The sequence below is a fragment of the Salmo trutta genome, chromosome 8 (genome assembly GCF_901001165.1).
Source record: "Salmo trutta chromosome 8, fSalTru1.1, whole genome shotgun sequence".
Taxonomy (NCBI): Eukaryota; Metazoa; Chordata; class Actinopteri; order Salmoniformes; family Salmonidae; genus Salmo; species Salmo trutta.
The window spans coordinates 30,993,421-31,014,521 of NC_042964.1; the positions used below are offsets into that span (position 1 = coordinate 30,993,421).

The following is a 21,101-nucleotide window of genomic DNA, read 5'->3' on the forward strand; positions in this document are numbered from 1 at the left end:
TGGACATTGGATTGAATCATTTTCCTGCAACAAATTAAAACTGCCACGGACTAAATATCTACCGAAGAACAGGAGGAAGGAAAACAAATCTCCCGCTTAAAAGCTTTCTCAGTTTTGAAACCGTGTCATGTTTCCTAATGTGATACTGTATTATACTGCCACCAATTGGTGGCATTATGGCAACACACATCTCCACGTTGAAAGATATACCAGTTCATGTTATTTTTGACAGATGACATTTATTTCCACACTGCATCTGAAATTAGAATCACTAAAAAGTCGGAATTTGTGCGCAAGATGTCCAGGAGGAAGAAAAACGGATTCCTATTTACATAAAGATGTGGTCATATAACCTATGTCATCCCAATCAAGGGATCCTGGGCTAATCCACACAGATTAGGTTGTGATACTGTACTACTGTATAAGATTGACAGGGACTGAAAGTAACACACACCTCTATGTTTTGTTCTATTCTGTTCAGCCCGTTCCTAAATCAGATTAGGAGAATGGAATACGTGGGCACAGGAAAACTCATTCAGAAATGTATTATTACCAATTATTACTGCACTGTTGGAGCTAGAAACACAAGCATTTCGCTGCACCTGTGATAACATCTGCAAATCTGTGCACGCGACCAATAAACTTTGAGTTGATTTAAGATAGGACATACGCCTCTGCACAGGTAACCTCACTTTACCTGGGCTCTGAAAATGATTGACGCAGGCCATTGGATACAACATGAAATGGAAGCTCAGAACTTTGGAGGTTTCAAAGTCACCATGAAAACACACATAAATACAAACATTTTGACAGAAAATGAAAGATCAAACCAGTTTTTGTAGTTTGAGGTTTGAATGTACTTGCATGATACAAAGAGAGTAAGACCACTATAGAGGTACTGTACACAGGCAAGTACAAAGTTGGCTAAAAATACTCTCATCACAGCCCGTTGACTAACACAGAGAAGGTTTGTACTTTGGTCACACACAATCTGCAGATAACGACATTAAAAGCAACACTTGAATTTGGTTGAGATAAACCTCCACAATGACGACACGCCCTCATTGAGCTTTGTTTCTGTAGCAGAGATCAGCTACACTATCCCACACCACTAATTCACTGTGCTATTCCTACTGAGACATCCCTATTCCCCACTAAGGCTATATGAGTCTCCCATAGGGTTTGGTAGTAACAGCTGAAGTAAGACCAACCTCCATAGGGTCTTTATTTAGAAGGCATCCCCCCTACTAACACAGAAAGATGATTCCACGCACTGGAGTGGATGATTCCTCTACGATATGTATAGAGAGGATACGGCATGAGACAGAACCATGGGCATTACACTAGAGTTTCACTTTCCTTCAGGTGAATACCGTGACTGTTGTGCTACTCTCCTCCAACCTCGTTGAGTGAATGTCTTATGTTGGTGAACTCAAGGGGTCATATGTGTGTCAGGGCTGGTCATCTGCCCTGTGACCATCTTCGGAGGTCCTTCATCCATGGATCATTGCGCAGAGCAGCAGCAAATAGATAGAGTAGTAGATCCAGCAGGCAGCAATAGGTCCATAGGCTGTAGATGATCCAGAGTAATCTAGTAGATCCCCAGAGTTGTGTCCTTCTCAGTGTCAATGGATCCCTTCCTCCAAAGAACCCTTTGCTTGCCAAATCTTCACTGTCCGGTCACTGTCACACAAGAAAGAACATGACATTGCTGGATCAACATGTGTATCTGTGGTTTGATTATCTCTCTTTTAGGTTAAACTATGACTTTGTTATTATAGTAGCAGTGGGTTGATTTACTCAGAGGGTTAGGGTCAGGGTATGAACGGGATCATGGTCAAAGTTAGGAGATATATTCTCTGAAGGTAGGGGTTATGGTCAGGTTTGCCGTAAGATACAGCTGTAGACTCCTATGACATTCGAGGGTCATGCTAGGGTTAGGTGTTAAACTCACTCTGAGGCAGTGAATAGTTGGCTGCTGTTGGTAGCCAGTCCGTTAACAGGGCTGTCGTGTCCCCTAAGGTCTCCTAGCGGTGCCAGGGTATCAGCGTGCCACAGCTTCAGCAGACCTCCCCTGTCTGCACTCAGCATTACCGGGCACCCTGGCACAACACCCAGCGCACTTACCCAGTCAGAGTGGGCACTCGCCACCTGCTGTTGAGGAAGCAAGTACGCACTAGGTCAAAACAGGGCTACAAACTGTTGAAAAATAACTCTGGCTGTTCAGGGGAACAGTCTCTACAGCAGCCTTGGGACAATACATTTTGTTTACTACCACTACTGGTCTTATAATGATGATAATGTTGCAGCTAGCAAAAACAATTCAACAGAACAAGATTTGATGCTTACAAAGCAACATGCAATGTGAAAATCACAGCTATCAGCTCATTGTATGTTTTTGAGAGCCTTGTCTCTCTTTCAGGTACTAGCAGTACAGTATATACAGCTAGGGTCCAGTATGTCTCACCTGTACTAGTCGTTTCCGGGACAGATCCCACTTCTTGATGCAGTAGTCTCTGGAGCTGCTGTAGAGACTGTTCCCCTTAACAGCCAGAGAGACTATACACTCCTGGTGTGGTGGCTCAAAGTTGTGACAGGACACAATACTGCCCTGGACACCCTCTGTCACCTCAAACATCTTCAGGTTGTGGTCCTTGGACCCCGTTAGGACCACGTCTTGACCGTTGCCCATCTGGTCGACGATCAGACACAAGACCGGACCCAGGTGACCCGTCAGCTTCCCAGTAGACACAAACCTAGAGCATAAGGTCAGGGTTCAAGGGTCAGGGAGAGTTCCGGTCTAGGATTCTTTGGTACAACTAAAGATCATACTTGGAAGTAATGATGAGCATTCACTATCTATCTTTTCTACACTCTACATTCAGCACCTGTGCTTGTTTTGGTGTATGCAATTCCTCTTCTTTTATCTTCATTTTGTGCCACCTCTAGTCCTTACTTAAAACTTCTTGCGGATCAGTGGGACGCTAGCGTCCCATTTCAACAACTTCCGGTGAAATGGCAGAGCGCCAAATTCAAATTAAATTACTATAAATATTAAACTTTCATGAAATCACAAGTGCAATACATCAAAATAAAGCTTAACTTGTTGTTAATCCAGCCGCCAAGTCAGATTTCAAAAAGGCTTTACGGCGAAAGCAAACCATGCGATTATCTGAGGACAGCGCCCAGCACACAAATGCATAACAAATAATTTTCAACCAGGGAGTTGCGACACGAAAGTCAGAAATAGCGATATAATATATGCCTTACCTTTGAAGATCTTCTTCTGTTGGCACTCCAAAAGGTCCCAGTTACATTACAAATGGTAATTTTGTTCGATAAAGTCCTTCTTTATATCCATAAAAACTCAGTTTAGTTGGCGCGCTTCAGTCAATAATCCACTCGGTTTCCCTCCTTCAAAATGCATACAAAATTAATCCCAAACGTTACCAATAAACTTATCCAAACAAGTCAATCAACGTTTATAATCATACCGTAGGTACCCTAATACGCAAATAAACGATAAAATTTAAGACGGAGAATCGTTATTGTCTTTACCGGAGAAAAATACCAAAGAACGCGCTCTCATTCACACGCTTGGAAACACTACAGCCAAAATGGGAGCCACCTAGAAAACTACAATTTCTGGCTCATTTTTCAAAAAACCAGCCTGAAACTCTTTCTAAAGACTGTTGACATCTAGTGGAAGCTCTAGAAACTGCAATCGGGCACGATTTTGCCCTATTATAAAAGTGCCAGCCATTGAAATAGGTGGTAGGATGATTTTTTTTTGGGGGGGGGGGGATTGTCCTCGAGGTTTCGCCTGCCATTTCAGTTCTGTTATACTCACAGACATTATTGTAACAGTTTTAGAAACGTTTGTGCGTTTTCTATCCAAATCTACCAATTATATGCATATCCTAGCTTCTGGGCCTGAGTAGCAGGCAGTTTACTCTGGGCACGCTTTTCATCCGGACGTCAAAATACCGCCCCCTATCCCAAAGAAGATAAACTAAACAAGATATTCAATTACTCTTGGTGGGAAAAAAAATATTTTTGGGGCCTTACTTCCTGAGGTCCCACATGCGGACTAAGTTGCCAGAGGCGGAGTAGAGGAAGGATCCCGTAGGGTTCAGAGAAATCTGGTTGATCTGGTTCTCTCCTGGAGGGATGGACAAGGACCTGAGAGACACACAGCTGTCCCCTGTACTCACCTGGCCTGACGACCTGCGACACACACACACACACACACGCATACATACACATGCATACATACACACGCACACATTTAATACCATGTCAATGGGAATGACATTGTGTAAAAGTACTTTTTTCATGTAGCCAATAAGAATCTGACGTTCCCTGGGCTGTGTTGGAATATGTTAGAATCTCCTAGAATGTGTTGAAAAAGGAACTGGCATGCTCAACTCCAACTGTTGACATAACAAAGGTCTTCGGTTTATTACTAGAGGTGTATATAAATACTCTTGGTGTTGGTATATATGTTTACTCACGTGAGTGTGCGTATGCACTTGGCGGAGTCTCGGATGTCCCAGACCTTGATGTAAGCGGTGGAGACAGTGAAGACCAGGCTGGAACAGTATCTAACAGACACCACACTGCTGGGATGATCTCCCAGAGACATGATTTCTTGACCAGTCACCAGGTTCCACACCTTACACGTACGATCTGACAACACACATACACAAACACACGCAGACACAGGGGTTAGAGGTCGATGGTTCGGGGTTACGATGAGTGTTCAATATGACAGAAACGCCATCAACCATACCAGAAAGCTAGATGAAGCTAATACTAAATAATACGACTTACACTTATCTGAGCCTTTCAGGTGTGAGAAGTCTCTAGGGGTCATGGTTTAGAGGTCAGGGGTTGATTTTGTTTCCGAACATTATAGAACTAGAGAGCTGTACCTTTAGAGCCAGTGAAGAGTAGGTCATCAGTGCAGTCGACACACATGACAGGTTTGGTGTGTCCCTCAGCCACAAAGACACACTGTAGTCTGGCAGCTTGGCTGCTCTTAGGGGATGACACGGGGTTGATCACCCCTCTGTAACAGGGACAAAAGACAATATATTAAGTCTGTTAAGACGGTGGTTCTCAAACTGTGGGGGGCAGGGCAGGCACGGGCTAGAGGGATGTTCCTCAATGCTGGAACGGGGGCCCAGAGTGCAAAAGGTTTGGGAACCCCTGTGTTAGGAAATTAGATATATGCAGTAGTATAGTATATAGGTAGACATACAGTAGTGTTACATACCTTTGTCCTTGATATATAAGCGACTCTTCCAACCTGAAACACAAGAAGTAGGTACTACTATGACCATCGGGACGTCGTACGAAACATGACATTTGTGGCAAACATTGTGTAGTGGTGTGTTAACGGCTTCATGCAACGGCTCTTACGTTGGTTTGGTGTCTGTGATTTTGGTCTTCTCTGTAGCTGTGGGCATGGGTATGTGTGACTTTGTCTCTCGTGCTGGGTGACCTTTGGGGTCCATAGGTGTGTGTTCCTTGATGTCTAAGGGGGGTGGTCCTCCCTTCTCTAGCATCCTCCTGGGTGTTAGAGGCGAGCGTTCCAGTGATCTCCTCTCAGCTCCCATAGAAGACCACACTCCAGAACTACACAACACAGAGACAGACAGTTGAATTGATACCCACTGGATGATCAGCTGAAGTCATATACATCATTGAAGGTTACAACGCAGTCTGGGTCAAGTTAAACGTTCTATCCTGATGCACTCTTTTTTTCAACAATAACACTGCTAAAATGTGAAGCCTGACCCATCAAATGCACATACAGTAGGTAAGGATTTACTCCGCAAGTATCTCACTGTATTTCCTGTACTATAGTTCTAAAAACTAAACACAAAGACATTTCACCAAAATAAGGACTTACAGTCCAGCTATCCTGGTGGACAGTGCTGAGGGGGACACAGTGAGTTCCCTGTCCCCGAGATGTCCTGCTACTGTCCCCATGTCCCCTGTCCCTTCCTGGGCCTCTGCCAGGGGTAGCAGGGAGGCAGAGAAGTCCCCCGTAGGCGAGTCAAATTCACCACTACCAGCATACAGCAGCTCCATCTGGGTGGTTGTCCTTCTGCGTGCCTGTGGTAGAGGGATTGATCCAATCAATCAATCAATCAATCAATCAATCAATCAATCAATCAATCAATCACATATCCATTCACGGAGGCTCTCCGCACTGCTAAAGCTAACTCTCTCTCCTCTGCTCTCATCCTTCTAGACCTATCTGCTGCCTTTGATACTGTGAACCATCAGATCCTCCTCTCCACCCTCTCCGAGTTGGGCATCTCCGGCGCGGCTCACTCTTGGATTGCAACCTACCTGACAGGTCGCTCCTACCAGGTGGCGTGGCGAGAATCCGTCTCCACACCACGTGCTCTCACCACTGGTGTCCCCCAGGGCTCAGTTCTAGGCCCTCTTCTATTCTCACTATACACCAAGTCACTTGGCTCTGTCATATCCTCACATGGTCCCTCCTATCATTGCTACGCAGACGACACACAACTAATCTTCTCCTTTCCCCCTTCTGATAACCAGGTGGCAAATCGCATCTCTGCATGTCTGGCAGACATATCAGTGTGGATGACGGATCACCATCTCAAGCTGAACCTCGGCAAGACGGAGCTGCTCTTCCTCCCGGGGAAGGACTGCCTGATCCATGATCTCGCCATCACGGTTGACAACTCCATTGTGTCCTCCTCCCAGAGTGCTAAGAGCCTTGGCGTGACCCTGGACAACACCCTGTCGTTCTCCGCTAACATCAAGGCGGTGACCCGATCCTGTAGGTTCCTCTGTGAGGCAGAGTACGACCCTGCCTCACACAGGAAGCGGCGCAGGTTCTAATCCAGGCACTTGTCATCTCCCGTCTGGATTACTGCAACTCGCTGTTGGCGAAGCTCCCTGCCGGCGCCATTAAACCCCTACAACTCATCCAGAACGCCGCAGCCCGTCTGGTGTTCAACCTTCCCAAGTTCTCTCACATCACCCTGCTCCTCCGCACACTCCACTGGCTTCCAGTTGAAGCTCGCATCTGCTACAAGACCATGGTGCTTGCCTACGGAGCTGTAAGGGGAACGGCACCTCCGTACCTTCAGGCTCTGATCAGTCCCTACACCCAAAGCAGGGCTCTGCGTTCATCCACCTCTGGCCTGCTGGCCCCCCTACCTCTGCGGAAGCACAGTTCCCGCTCAGCCCAGTCAAAACTGTTCGCTGCTCTGGCACCCCAATGGTGGAACAAGCTCCCTCACGACGCCAGGACAGCGGAGTCAATCACCACCTTCCGGAGACACCTGAAACCCCACCTCTTTAAGGAATACCTGGGATAGGATTAAGTAATCCTTCTAACCCCCCCCCCCCCCCAAAAAAAAATAATATATATATACTATTGTAAAGTGGTTGTTCCACTGGATATCATAGGTGAATGCACCAATTTGTAAGTCGCTCTGGATAAGAGCGTCTGCTAAATGACGTAAATGTAAATGTAATAAAGAGTGTTTTACAAATAGCATTTATCTCAAAGTGCTTATCAGTAACTTCTTTACTTTAGACTTCATGAAAATGTAATTCAAATGGCATTTAAAAAATTGCTTTGCGTGTGAAGTACTGTAGATGACTGTACCTTCCTAGGTTTGGCCTCTCCACACAGTTTCAGGAGGTCAGAGGACAATGAACTGAAACAAAGATAGAGGGGCAATTTACATGTTACACATAGTCTATTGATAGTTTGTTGATGGACTACCCAAATAAAGTATAATAAGAAATTAAAGATGGAATCCGCAGTAGGAGAAACAGCGCCACTGTCCAACCCACGGCCATTGTTATTGTTTTTGTTTAGTGACAAACTATAGGTGAGAAGGGCGGCCCAACGTGGTAAAAAAATTGCATACATATTCTGCTGTTCTAGCTCACGTACAATGATGTTCAAGTGAAAAAAACAGTGTTCGTTTGCAGTAACTTCTTTGTTTTTGTAATATTGCAAATGGATGTGGCAGTCTCATCATGAAGGATTCCAGCTTTAAGTGATGAAATTCAATATTCAAATGGTTTTTACCTTCCCTCTGTGGCTGGGCTGGGGGTAGAGGACTCATCACTACTGCTGTCATCTCCATTCTCTGCTTGAGCACAGAACCATACAGTACACCTTGTTACACTGGGCCCTCAGATACACAACATGCCTCAGTTACTGCATGTTCTGACATGGGGTAGTTATGGCTTCACAGCATGTTTTCAAATATCTCATTACAAGCACTAAACTTGTGTTCCTTTACTATTTTAAACTGTTAGAGGTAGACCATTTTCAAAGTCAATTTACAGTCTGGATATCAGAAAGAAAGCAAATGCATACAGTGTTTTCAAACTAATGCTGCAGCGGCAGCAAAACAATAGTTTGAATTCAAAAGAGCTCTAAGGTACAGGGTTCAAAGTTCAAAGGTCAGTTTACATACATCAGGAGTCAGACAATGTCAAAAGGATAGTATAGTATACTATATATTAGTATGATGCATCTGATGTTTCCATTTTAAGGTTGGTAATTTAGTAAAGGTTGGAGTTGGAGTAGTACTCTACTTAAGGCCTGAACTTCAGGTTAGCGTGGGGGTCAGGGTTTAAGCTAGTGCTGATTCTTAATATTCAGGTCATCCTGAATGAGTCTGCTGAACAGGAGAAAACTATACATCCACAAAGAGGACAGGGGAGGGTCAGACAGGGAAGTGGGGGTCAGACGACAGGGGGCAACATACCACCTCATGCACCTCATGGCAAAGTTACGTTCTCAGGTTAGTCTTAAAGGGGAGTTTTAGAGGGAGGAGGGGCTTTAAGGGAGACCCATGCTCTCTGGGACCAGTCAGTCTGGTGTCTGTTACTTACCCACCAGTAGGTAACCTATCTCTGTTTGAATTCAGGGTGAACAAACAGGAAAACAAAACAAAGAAATCAAAGTCAAACAAAAGTTAAAAGAATGGAGACACTTTATTTTACAGTCCTGTTTCAGTGGGTATTTTACTGGTAGGCTATTTACTAAGAGAATATGTAATCCGAAAGAAAAACAATATGGAAAATATGTTTCTATAAATTGTTATTGTTAGGTCAATCATTACCATTGTGAATGTCAGATAAAACAGTGGACTATAAAATAAAGTGTAACCAAAAGATGAAGAACTGAAAAGCAGCGTGTTTATACCACTGAGCCATCTATACCTTGCAGTGCGTTGCCCAGCAGAGCGTCCAGCTCAGGGTTGAGTTCAGCTTTCTCCTTCAGCATGTGGAACAGCAGCTGGTTCTGAGTGGCGCTGTTGATCTCTGTCTGCTTCAGCCTGCCCTCCATCATCTTCACCTGGGAATCCTTCTGGGCCGCCTGCAGACCCTGGGAGATGCACGTACCAGTAAAATCATACATTACATAGATGACAAACACACACATAAATCTCACATTGACATCAAAAGAGTGGTGTGACATTTAGCCCACAGAACAGCAGATATGCATGTTTAACTCTAAAATAAGCATAGTGTTTAAAGTTGGTAGTATAAGTATAAAGTTGGTAGATTTACAATACCCTGAATGCCGCTTAATCGAAAGGTAGAGAGAACTCAGTAGGGACAAGTGTACTGTGGTTACCTTGTTGATGGCCATGTGCAGGAAGTGATCAAGCAGGAAGCGGGCTTCTGATAGGTTACAGGAGCTGATCACAGCGGTAATGTCCACCGTGTCTCCCTCCTCCTGCATCCCAACAACATCACACAGTCAGTCATAATAACAACTCTGAAGAAATTGTGTGTGCTGGCGTCAGCTGTACTAATAACTAGAAAGGGTCAACTTCCTGAAGAAAATGTGTGTGTTTGCGTCAGCTAACCTTCGCTTCCTCCATCTGCATGATGTTAGCCTGACAGTCAGCGATGCTGTCGTTGATGTAGTCGATGTTGGCCGCCAGGGCATCCATTTCTTCGTTCAAAGACTGGATGCTTCGGTCCGTGTCGGTCCCCTCTGTGGCGATCTTCTCCCTCTTGCGAGACACCTTCTCCCTTCGCTTGGTCAGGTCCTCACGTTGCTGTAAGAGGCAGGAGGAAGGGAGAGAGGAGGAAAGAAAAGGTTATAATAAAAGTGTTTCCCGATTGCGTTCCTTTCTAGCTATTGCTTTACGATCTTAGAAGTAAAGGAGCCTGGAGGAACCTTTTGGGGTTCTAAAAATTGCCACACAGGGGGAACCTTTCCACGTCACAAAGGTTCCTCGAGGACTCCCTCTGAAAAGGTTATTTGAGGAACCCCTGTGACATAAACAATATATTTTTCACATAAGTGCCACAGGATAGGGTTAAAACTTTAGGCATTAATTCTGACTGACTTGCTGGAGATGGTGGAGTAGTCTAAGCCTCTGGCTCCGTAGATCGTGTGTTCAAAACCGGTGTTTATCCCCCCCCCCTTTTTTATTTTAGTGGCTAGTTTTGATGCAATCTCCTGACATCCTGGGGACCTGCACAAACGTCGAATTTCGCCTTGGATCTGGTGTGATCCCTCTGAACATAATATTAACACTGCTGATTACATATACAGTGCCCTCAGAAAGTGTTCACACGCCTTGACTTTTTTCACATTTGTTATGTTACAACGTGGAATTAAAATTGATTTAATTGTTATTTTTCTGTCAGCGATCTAGACAAAAACCAAAATGTTTTTAATTAATGGAAAATAAAACACTAATATAGTTGAAGTTGGAAGTTTACATACCGTAATTTCCGGACTATTAAGCACACCTGAATATAAGCCGCACCCACTGAATTTATTTTTATTTTTATTTTTTTACATAAATAAGCCGCACATGTCTATAAGCCACAGGTGTCTACCGGTACATTGAAACCAATTAACTTTACACAGGCTTTAACGAAACACGGCTTGTAACAAAAATAAATAGGCTTTAACGAAACACGGCTCGTAACTAAAAATAAACAATTAGCAGTAAGCTTTAGTTGTCTTTTTGCACTGAGTCAATTCCTCACGCTGCTGTTTCCAATGTCTTATCATCGACTCATTAAGACCAAGCTCCCGTGCAGCAGCTCTATTTCCTTTTCCAACAGCCAGATCAATCGCCTTCAACTTGAAAGCTGCATCATATGCATTTCTGCGTGTCTTTGCCATGATGAGGGTGACAAAATGACTACCGTAATCAGAATGATGGGAAGTTTGAGAGCGCACGATTTAATCTAAACAGTAAAAAAAAAAGTTTTTGACCTTAACTCGTTCGGCAATTTCATTGGTCTAATGAAAGCTTCATGCCGCCCAAAAACTGAGCACGTCACAGAATGTGTTTTTAAAAAAAAAAAAAATTGAAAGCGGGAAAAATCCATATATTAGCCGCCTCATTGTTTAAGCCGCGAGGTTCAAAGCTGGGAAAAAAGTTGCGGCTTATAGTCCGGAATTTACGGTACACTTAGGTTGGAGTCATTAAAACTCATTTTTCAACCACTCCACAAATTTCTTGTTAACAAACTATAGTTTTGGCAAGTCAGTTAGGACATCTACTTTGTGCATGACACAAGTAATTTTTCTAACAATTGTTTATAGACAGATTATTTCACTTATAATTCACTGTATCACAATTCCAGTGGGTCAAAAGATTACATACACTAAGTTGACTGTGCCTTTAAACAGCTTGGAAAATTCCAGAAAATGATGTCATGGCTTTAGAAGCTTCTGATAGGCTAATTGACATCATTTGAGTCAATTGGAGGTGTACCTGTGGATGTATTTCAAGGCCTACTTTCAAACTCAGTGCCTCTTTGTTTGACATCATGGGAAAATCAAAAGAAATCAGCCAAGACCTCTGAAAAAAAATTGTAGACCTCCACAAGTCTGGTTCATCCTTGGGAGCAATTTTCAAATGCCTGAAGGTACCACGTTCATCTGTACAAACAATAGTACGCAAGTATAAACACCATGGGACCACGCAGCCGTCATACCGCTCAGGAAGGAGAGGCGTTCTGTTTCCTAGAGATGAACGTACTTTGGTGCGAAAAGTGCAAATCATTCCCAGAACGACAGCAAAGGACCGTGTGAAGATGCTGGAGGAAACAGGTACAAAAGTATCTATATCCACAGTAAAACTAGTCCTATAACAACATAACCTGAAAGGCCGCTCATCAAGGAAGAAGCCACTGCTCCAAAACCGTCATAAAAAAGCCAGACTACGGCTTGCAACTGCACATGGGGCAAAGATCGTACTTTTTGGAGAAATGTCCTCTGGCTTGATGAAACAAAAATAGAACTGTTTGGCCATAACGACCATCGTTATGTTTGGAAAATTATGTGGATATATTGAAGCAACATCTCAAGACATCAGTCAGGAAGTTAAAGCTTGGTCGCAAATGGACAATGACCCCAAGCATACTTCCAAAGTTGTGGCAAAATGGCTTAAGGACAACAAAGTCAAGGTATTGGAATGGCCATCACAAAGCCCTGACCTCAATCCTATAGAAAATTTGTGGGAAAAAAAGCGTGTGCGAGCAAGGAGGCCTACAAACCTGACTCCGTTACACCAGCTCTGTCAGGAGGAATGGGCCAAAATTGTCCCAACTTGTGGGAAACGTTTGACACAAGTTAAACAATTTAAAGGCAATGCTACCAAATACTAATTGAGTGTATGTAAACTTCTGACCCACTGGGAATGTGATGAAAGAAATAAAAGCTGAAATAAATCATTCTCTCTATTATTATTCTGACATTTCACATTATAAAAATAAAGTGGTGATCCTAACTGACCTAAGACTGGGAATTTTTACTTGGATTAAATGTCAGGAATTGTGAAAAACTGAGTTTAAATGTATTTGGCTAAGGTGTATGTAAACTTCCGACTTCAACTGTATATCTTGATTAGATAAGTATTCAACCCCCTAAATCAATACATGTTAGAGTCACTTTTTGGCAGTGATTACAGCTGTGAGTCTTTCTGAGTAAGTCTCTAAGAGCTTTGCACACCTGGAATGTACAATATTTGCCTATTATTATTACAAAATTATTAAAGCTCTATCAACTTGATTGTTGATCATTGCTAGGGTAGACAGCCATTTTCAAGTCTTGCCATAGACTATCAAGCCGATTTAAGTCAACACTGTAACTAGGCCACTCAGGAAAATTCAATGTCATCTTGGTAAGCAACTCCAGTGTATATTTGGCCTTGAGTTTTAGGTAATTGTCCTGCAGAAAGATGAATTTGTCTCCCAGTGTCTGTTAGAAAGCAGACTGAACTAAGTTTTCCACTAGGAGTTTGCCTGTGCTTAGCTCTATTGCATTTATTTTATCCCAAAAAACTCCCTAGTCCTTGCCAATGACAAGCCTACCCATAACATGATGCAGCCACCACCATGCTTGAAAATATGAAAAGTAGTACTCTGTAATGTGCTGTGTTGGATTTGCCCCAAACATAACGCTTTGTATTCAGGACAAAAAGGTAATTTCTTTGCCACATTTTTTCAGTATTACTTTAGTGCCTTATTGCAAACAGGATGCATGTTTTGGAATAATTTTATTCTGTACAGGCTTCCTTCTTTCACTCTGTAATTTATGTTCGTATTGTGGAGTAACTACAATGTTATTGATCCATCCTCAGTTACAGTATCTCCGCTCCCAGCCATTAAACTCTGTAACTGTTTTAAAATATCTATTGGCCCCATGGTGAAATCTCTGAGGAGTTTCCCACCTCTCCAGGCAACTGAGTTAGGAAGGGCACCTGTATCTTTGTAGTGACTGGGTGTATTGATACACCATCCAAAGTGTAATTAATAACTGCACCATGCTCAAAGGGATATTCAATGTCTTCTTTTTTTTTACCCATCTATCAATAGGTGCCCTTCTTTGCGAACCATTGGAAAAATCTTCCTGGTCTTTGTGGTTGAATCTGTGCTTGAAATTCCCTGCTCGACTGAGGGACCTTACTGATAATTGTATGTGTGGGGTACAGAGATGGGGTAGTCATGTTAAACACTATTACTTCACACAGAGTGAGTCCATGCAACTTATTATGTGACTTGTTAAGCACATTTGAATACTTATTGACTCAAGACATTTCAGCTTTTCATTTTTAATGAATTTGCAAACATTTCAAAAAACATGATTCCACTTTGACATTATGGGGTATTGTGTATAGATCAGTTATACAAAATCTCAATTTAATCCATTTTAAAAATGTGGGAAAATGCCCAGGGGTGTGAATACTTTCTGAAGGCACTGTAGAGTCATGACAGTATAGTAATAAAGCAGTAACTATTCCAACATTAGGATTTGAATATGGACGTGTTGTGATTCTGGATGGCAAGATAGCCAGCAACAATGACAAGACGCTGCAATGTGGGAAATCGTAGATGGCTCGTTTCAGCTAGTTTTATCTTGTTCTTGATACCATGTCCTGTTTTGAGGTGTTTTGACTGATGTCACGTCTATGCTAATATGGCAAAAATTCACTAGCTAACCAACAACTGTATCTATGTATTTATTGTGCAAATGTATTTGTTTTCAATAAACATTGCAGACTAAATATAGTTTGCATGTTGTCTACAATCTAAGCCAACCCTGTCTTTTTTATGTCATATAGTTGCGTACGCGTTGGTTGTGTTGCTAAACAACCAACCCGTCTAAAGGCTCTTGAGGAACTCATACAAGTCTGTAAGCCTCATTAAAGCTACAAATCTATCAGTGTTCAACCTTAACATGTGATGACAATACAACAGAAAAGATTAATGGGAATTACGTTTCTGCCCACGGGTGGCAAAATAGAACTATCTGAAAGCAACACCCTTATTAAGCTACGCTCCGCAGTCTTCTTATCTGGCCCGCGGGGTCATATCTTAATAACCCAGCATCAACAACCCAACCTGGCCCTTTTTAAAGAAAACAACCCGACTTAGTGACCCAATTCCTGCAACCCAGCAGTTGGGTCATCCACACAACCAAGCATTTTTAAGTGTTGGCTAGGTTGAAGATACTGTAGCTAGCTAGCAACCTAAGCCAAAACCTAATAATTATTATCATAAACAAATGTCATTACCATCACAATAAACGTTTCGGAATTAAAACAGGAGCTACAGTCATATAATATAATTGGCTTGACAGCCAATCATGTATTATTCAACATTGGTATGAAAATAGTACCTGTATAGGAATGGGTAATTGTTTACAAGTTGCTAGCTATCCCATAAAGCCATCGGTGAAAACAACATTTTTATATTCTTCTGAATCTGGCAGAACAACAAATCCAATGGCGAAATAAATTCAAAGTGCTCTGCATGTGCCGACAAAAAGGTTCTCCCAGTAACCTTTGCTAAATTTAAACTTTAAAGGTTCCTTCAAGAACCCCTCAACTAACCAATGGTACAAATATGAACCAATTGACTGCAATGGTTCATTGAGGAACTCCAGGGTTCCTTGAGTCACCCTTAATTCTAGAGTGTAGCCAAAACGGCAAAAATGATGTCTCATTATACTCCCCTGTCAGTTTTTGCCTTTTTCCACTGACAAAAACCATGTGGCATCAGTCTGATAGGAATACAGTAGACCTGGTAGTAATACCGTAGAAATACAGTCAAACTACAGTGGATCTATTTTACCTTGAGGAAGCGGTTCATATCAGCCTCCATGTTTGAGATGGTCAGCCTCTGCATGATGATGTCAGTGATGCGTCTCTCCAGAGACTGCCATTTAGCCCGGGCTGTCCTGGTGGTGTAGACACTCCCCGTCCTCAACGGGTACTTCCTGATAAGTGGATGGGCAGTATTTATGTTACATATAATTGAAATACATTGGTTTAATTACTTCTGAGTATTTTGAGATTTGAATAACACTGGGCTGAACTACACTCCAATGTATTTTGTATTTTCAAAATACTGTAATTTGTATTTTCAAAATACTAAATACTTTTCTAAATGTTTTATAGTGGTACACATTTTGTGTTCCCCCTTTCACCCTGCATTGGTATCAGTCTGATAGCACTATGGTATGATAAAATCATCTGCTAAATGAATGGTGGTAGCCTAGCGGTTAGGAGCGTTGGACCAGTAAACAACAGGTCGCTGGTTTGAATCCCTGAGCCGACTAGGTGACAAATCTGTTGACGTGCCCTTGCTCTGGATAAGAAAGTCTGCTAAATGATGTATATATAACACTTGCAAAGCATGCTGAGTATTATTCTAATGAGCTGTTCGGGCCGGCTACTTGTATTTTAAAATACATGTATTTTTATGAAATACATTAGAAATATGTATGTTGTAGTTTATTTTGATGTATTGATCTTTTATGGTAGTTTGTATCTGTATTTTGTAATTGTATTTTTTGATTTTAGCCCATCCCTGTACATGGGGTACCAGTACATAGTCAACGTGCAGGGGCACGAGGTAATTGAGGTAGATATGTACTGTAAATATAAGTAGGGGTAAAGTGACTAGGCAACAGGATAGATAATAAACAATAGGAGCAGCGTATTTGATGAGCCAAAAGAGTTAGTGCAAAGACAATCATTGCAGATAGTCTGGGTAGCTATTTGGTTATCAATCACATCATGCCTATGCACATCGCAAACGCACACACACACTCTCACCCACACCATCAGTACCTTGGGGTGCCATTGGGGTCTGCTGCCCCAGCAGAGTGAGGTCTGCCTGGGATGCCGCGGTGTGAAGGGTCCTGGAGGGGCTCCGGTAGGCTCACCTTTCTGTTCACCTTCCCTGAGGTGGGCCTCACCTGTCTCCTCAGAGCTGTCACCTAGCGAAGGAGGAAAGCAGGGCCACGTTCAGTATGGATCATTTCAACGAGTCCAAAAAGGACAAAGATGTTTTGTTTTCCATTGCAAAACGTTTTGCTACAGTTTGCCATACTGAACATGACCCAGTTTATCTTACCTCCTCATTTTTCCTGCGTAGTATCAGGTCCTGCTGCCTCTTCTGAGCCTCCAGCTGTCTCAGTTGGTGCTGTAAGTGACAGGCACATAATATCAATACATTCATTTAATTGAACTTTGTCACAGGATAACACACAACTTCACAACACACATTATTTCCTGTCCGTAACAACACCTCATGTTTGCGCTGGTCCTTCTTCAGAGTAGCGATCTCTCGGTTGCGTCGGCTCTCTGTCGCTCTGTTTTTCTCCTGCACATCCTTCATCTGGCGCATCAGACCCACCTAGCACAACACCCACCATTTACATGTCAATCAATCAGTCAATAAATCCATCCATCCATCCATCCCCCCCAACCAACCACCTACCCCCAATCGACCCACCCATCTCTCCAACAAACCACCCACTCACTCACCCACTTTACCATCGCCCCACCCATCCTTCCATCCACAATTTTTTCTGTACCTTTGTTTTCTTCATCTCAGCCACATCCTGGTTGAGTTTCTTGAGCTGTTTCTCGTACTGTGATTGGTTCTTGAGGAGGCGTGCGTGTTCCTTCTGGGCTGACTGCAGCTTCTGCATCTCCTTGTTCATAGAGCTCAACTTCTTCTCATATTCTAACTTAATCTTCTTAGCCTTCTCCTCTGTGCACGTCTCCACCGAGCCTGCAGACACAACTAACTCAGCTAAGCACAGGCACGGTGGAAACAACACAACACAGTTCAACCGACACGGCTCAGCACAGCCACAATGGAATATCAATCAAATCAGTCATTCCAATGTTAGCCTTTTTAAAGCAACCGTTCTCACAGTCACAAAGTGATTTACAGAATATGACAGCCCTCTAGAAATAAGGGGTTTAAACACAAGCGCATGTACTTTATGGTGTCTGAAATAACAAATAATGATAGAGAGACTTACACAAAATACATTAAATTGTTATGTACAGGTATGGTGTCATTGGTGGTGGATAGGATTAGTTAGATCGAGTTAGTTATATAACTCCATAATATACTCAATCTGAGATCTAGCGACATAGCATATACCACCTAAACAAATAAATGTAACCCTTCATTAATCTGTCACCATATTCCTGTGCGTCTCTGCTGTACCGATGTTGTGACCATGGTACATGACATCATATCCTGTGCACGTCTCTTTCTCTCATATACGTACCCATGTTGTGCAGCACCTTGTCCCTCTCCAGCTGTGTGTCTCTGATCTTGCTCTGCAGCATCATGAGTTTCTGTTCATACTGCTGTTTGAGCGTGTGCAGACGGCGCTGGCTGTTCTCCAGCTCGTCTATCAGCTTCTGCTTGATGGCGATCTCACACGTGATGTTGGCCAGGTCCGCCTGGAAGTCCTCTGTTCAGAGAACACACACATAACTAGCTATATGAGACAGGCTTCATTGACATATTCACTATTCTTCACTACTTTTATTAAAATAACAGAATCATCTAATCATGGTGAATGAATAAGGAGTGCTAGACCTGGGTTTGAAAACTCTTCACACACTCCCCACAGCCCTCCAGGACCAACGTTGCGAAGGCATTCTGTATGACAGTGTAAAAGCACCTTTGGATGTGTGTGTGTGTGTAGGTGTGTGTGTGTGTGTAGGTGTGTGTGTGTGTGTGTGTGAGAGAGTTTTACCTTTCTCATCCAGTTCTTCAGAGTCTGACTCGTCCGAGCTCTCCTCTCCCTCCATCTCATACTCATCCTCTTCTCCCTCAAGCTCCTCTCCTTCCTCATGGTCACTGACGTGGTCATCCTGTTCACACACATTTGCACGATGTGAGTACAAAGAACACACACACACACACGGCACACACACACACACACACACACACACACACACACACACACACACACACACACACACACACACACACAGACACACACACACACACACACACACACACACACACACACACACACACACACACACACACACACACACACACACACTGACATAAATATGCCAATTAAGGACATTCTTAGACGTACCACCTCAGCCTCGTCGTTGCCTCGTTCCTGTTCGTTGTCTGGCACCCCCTCCTTGACCACACTGTGAGAACAGAACCAGAGGTTTAGGTAGCCATTGACCGCAAACGCAAGACATCAGGTCACTAGATTATCAGGGAGCACCACCATACCATATAGAGCTACCATACAGCACATGAACACACTATCTTGATTTTTCTGCATACTGTAAAAATGCATTTAAGGTTAGAATCACAATTCAATCAGAACCCAAATCATTTGGTTGTTAGAATCATCCCCGAAGTAGACGTTAGTGAATGATTGATTGACATTATGTGGTTGCATCATGGCAAAAAGAGCTGAATCTTTTAGTTCATTTATTCCGTTTAAGGGTCTCAACAATGCAGAAAGAGGGAGAGGGGTAAGGAGAAAGGTGAGAGATTACAAGTGTGTTTTCCTCCAGGTGTGGCAACTACCTGCAGGTGTAAAAGCTGTGTTAGAGAGGTGGGAAGAGGGGAGTTAGAGAAATGGGGGAGAGTGGGAGGAGAGGGGGTTAGAGAGATGGGGGAGAGAGGGGTATAGCAAACCTGGGAAGCTTATCCTCATGGTGACTCTCCTCGAGCCGCTGCAGTCTTCAGAGTGGGGGAGGAGAATAGGGGAGACAGTTGGAGAGAGTAGGGTTGGCAGGGGAAGGGAGTGAACCAGAGAGCAGAAAAGAGTGTAGCAAGGAAGAACAGGTTAACCTTAGAGGATTTGGCACTGGTTGCCTTCTATTGGCTTGTTGATGTGTACCAAGTCGTTTATGTGCTATGTTGTTTATCAAATGTTTATCAAATGTGTATTAAACCACAGAGAAAGAGAGAGACCAGTTGTACAGTACAGGTACGTCTGAACATGACTGGGCCTGTTATATAAACCCATCATGTATGGGGTATTACAGTAGATAGACATTAGAGAGGGAATAGGTATCTGCTGAAGGGGAAAGGCTGGGTGCCAGAGCTAATTACCCAAAACACCCTGGGACAACAACGGAAACCAATTCCCCTCGCCTCTGTAATCCCCCACACCCTTCTCTAATCATCCCCCCCCCCTTCCCCAGTACCACCTCTCCCCCTCACCCCACCATGCCCAGCCCATCTCTAACCACCTCCGAGCATATCACTGTCAGACTCAAGGCTTACCATCAAAGTCTACCCATTGCTTAGTTTTATTTCTATTGTTTCATCCACAAGTTTGGACATATACACTTAGTTACAAATTGTAACAAACATAATGCAATCGGATTCATGGCATGTACTGTATGTGAAATGTACATCAAAACAGCAACGCGGAGTGAGTGCAATATCAAAGGTATGAAAGGGGGGAAAAAACACACCTACCTCTTCTTTTTCTTCCTCTCTTTCTTCTTGAGTTTCTCCAGATCTTTCTTGGCCATCTCGATGATGTCGGAAGCCACTATCTCGGGGGCGAGGTGGGCTGGGGAGAAGGAGCCCCCACCAGCGTACAGGGAGGAACGTGTGTTGGCACGGGACAGGGTTTTACGGAGGTTCTCATTCACTGACTCACTCTCCAGGAGCTTGCCTCTGCAGACACAAAACCAACGTTCAGAATACTGTTGTGGGTCTCCCAACACCAAAACCAAAGGTCACAATACTCCTGTCTTCCTTTCTACGGACACATCATACTGTACATGCAAGAGACACGTCATGCATCATACCTGAGCTCCTCGATTTCTTTGATATAGTTCTGGATCATATTTCCAATTTCCTCATTCCCCTCACCTGAAAGATAATCGAACATGAGGGTATTTTCAGCACTTTTTCCATAGACTTTAACGGAGCACTTCCTATCCCACTAGCCTGGATTTTGAATCATCCCGGTGCAGTGTGAATAAGGTCCATTATTCCTGTCCCAGTACGTACCCACTTTGGCCAGAACCTGGTTGGCCTGGTCACTGAGGTACTGTGTGAGTCTGGCCCTCTGGGCGTCAATGGTCTCCTGCATGGCCTTGACCCTGATCCTCAGGTTACTGTTCTCTGTCTGTAGCATGCTGTTCTCATGGACCATGTCGTTGATGCTCTCCATGCCGTCTTCCCCCACCATACGCTTGCCCTGAGACCAGAGAGAGACCAGAGGACTATGGTTATTATAGTAGATCATTATAGTTGATCAGTTAGGCCAATACAACTATACATTGTTATAC

The 21,101-nt window shown here is 43.3% G+C and overlaps 1 protein-coding gene across 5 annotated transcripts in view; it reads right to left on the reverse strand.

The window, feature by feature from the left end:
- Positions 1-217: 217 nt before the first annotated feature.
- LOC115198653 (kinesin-like protein KIF21A) overlaps positions 218-21,101 on the reverse strand; it is a 44,104-nt gene continuing 23,220 nt past the window's right edge. The window contains exons 9-35 of one of the 5 annotated variants that reach the window (XM_029760764.1): positions 20,821-21,010; positions 20,616-20,679; positions 20,278-20,481; positions 19,486-19,530; positions 18,923-18,983; positions 18,569-18,686; positions 18,092-18,280; positions 17,381-17,580; positions 17,092-17,199; positions 16,918-16,986; positions 16,632-16,780; positions 15,631-15,775; positions 9,891-10,085; positions 9,656-9,757; positions 9,238-9,403; positions 8,908-8,928; positions 8,093-8,153; positions 7,661-7,712; positions 5,918-6,123; positions 5,425-5,640; positions 5,279-5,311; positions 4,935-5,071; positions 4,515-4,689; positions 4,069-4,227; positions 2,468-2,756; positions 1,955-2,154; positions 218-1,683 (exon numbers count right to left, since the gene is read on the reverse strand). In XM_029760764.1, coding sequence (XP_029616624.1) covers positions 1,626-1,683; positions 1,955-2,154; positions 2,468-2,756; positions 4,069-4,227; positions 4,515-4,689; positions 4,935-5,071; positions 5,279-5,311; positions 5,425-5,640; positions 5,918-6,123; positions 7,661-7,712; positions 8,093-8,153; positions 8,908-8,928; positions 9,238-9,403; positions 9,656-9,757; positions 9,891-10,085; positions 15,631-15,775; positions 16,632-16,780; positions 16,918-16,986; positions 17,092-17,199; positions 17,381-17,580; positions 18,092-18,280; positions 18,569-18,686; positions 18,923-18,983; positions 19,486-19,530; positions 20,278-20,481; positions 20,616-20,679; positions 20,821-21,010 — 3,612 coding nt within the window. In that variant the 3' untranslated portion in view covers positions 218-1,625. Of the gene's footprint in view, positions 1,684-1,954; positions 2,155-2,467; positions 2,757-4,068; positions 4,228-4,514; positions 4,690-4,934; positions 5,072-5,278; positions 5,312-5,424; positions 5,641-5,917; positions 6,124-7,660; positions 7,713-8,092; positions 8,157-8,907; positions 8,929-9,237; positions 9,404-9,655; positions 9,758-9,890; positions 10,086-15,630; positions 15,776-16,631; positions 16,781-16,917; positions 16,987-17,091; positions 17,200-17,380; positions 17,581-18,091; positions 18,281-18,568; positions 18,687-18,922; positions 18,984-19,485; positions 19,531-20,277; positions 20,482-20,615; positions 20,680-20,820; positions 21,011-21,101 lie in introns of all 5 variants that reach the window. The other 4 variants (XM_029760767.1, XM_029760766.1, XM_029760765.1 and 1 more) reach the window with 4 other exon arrangements.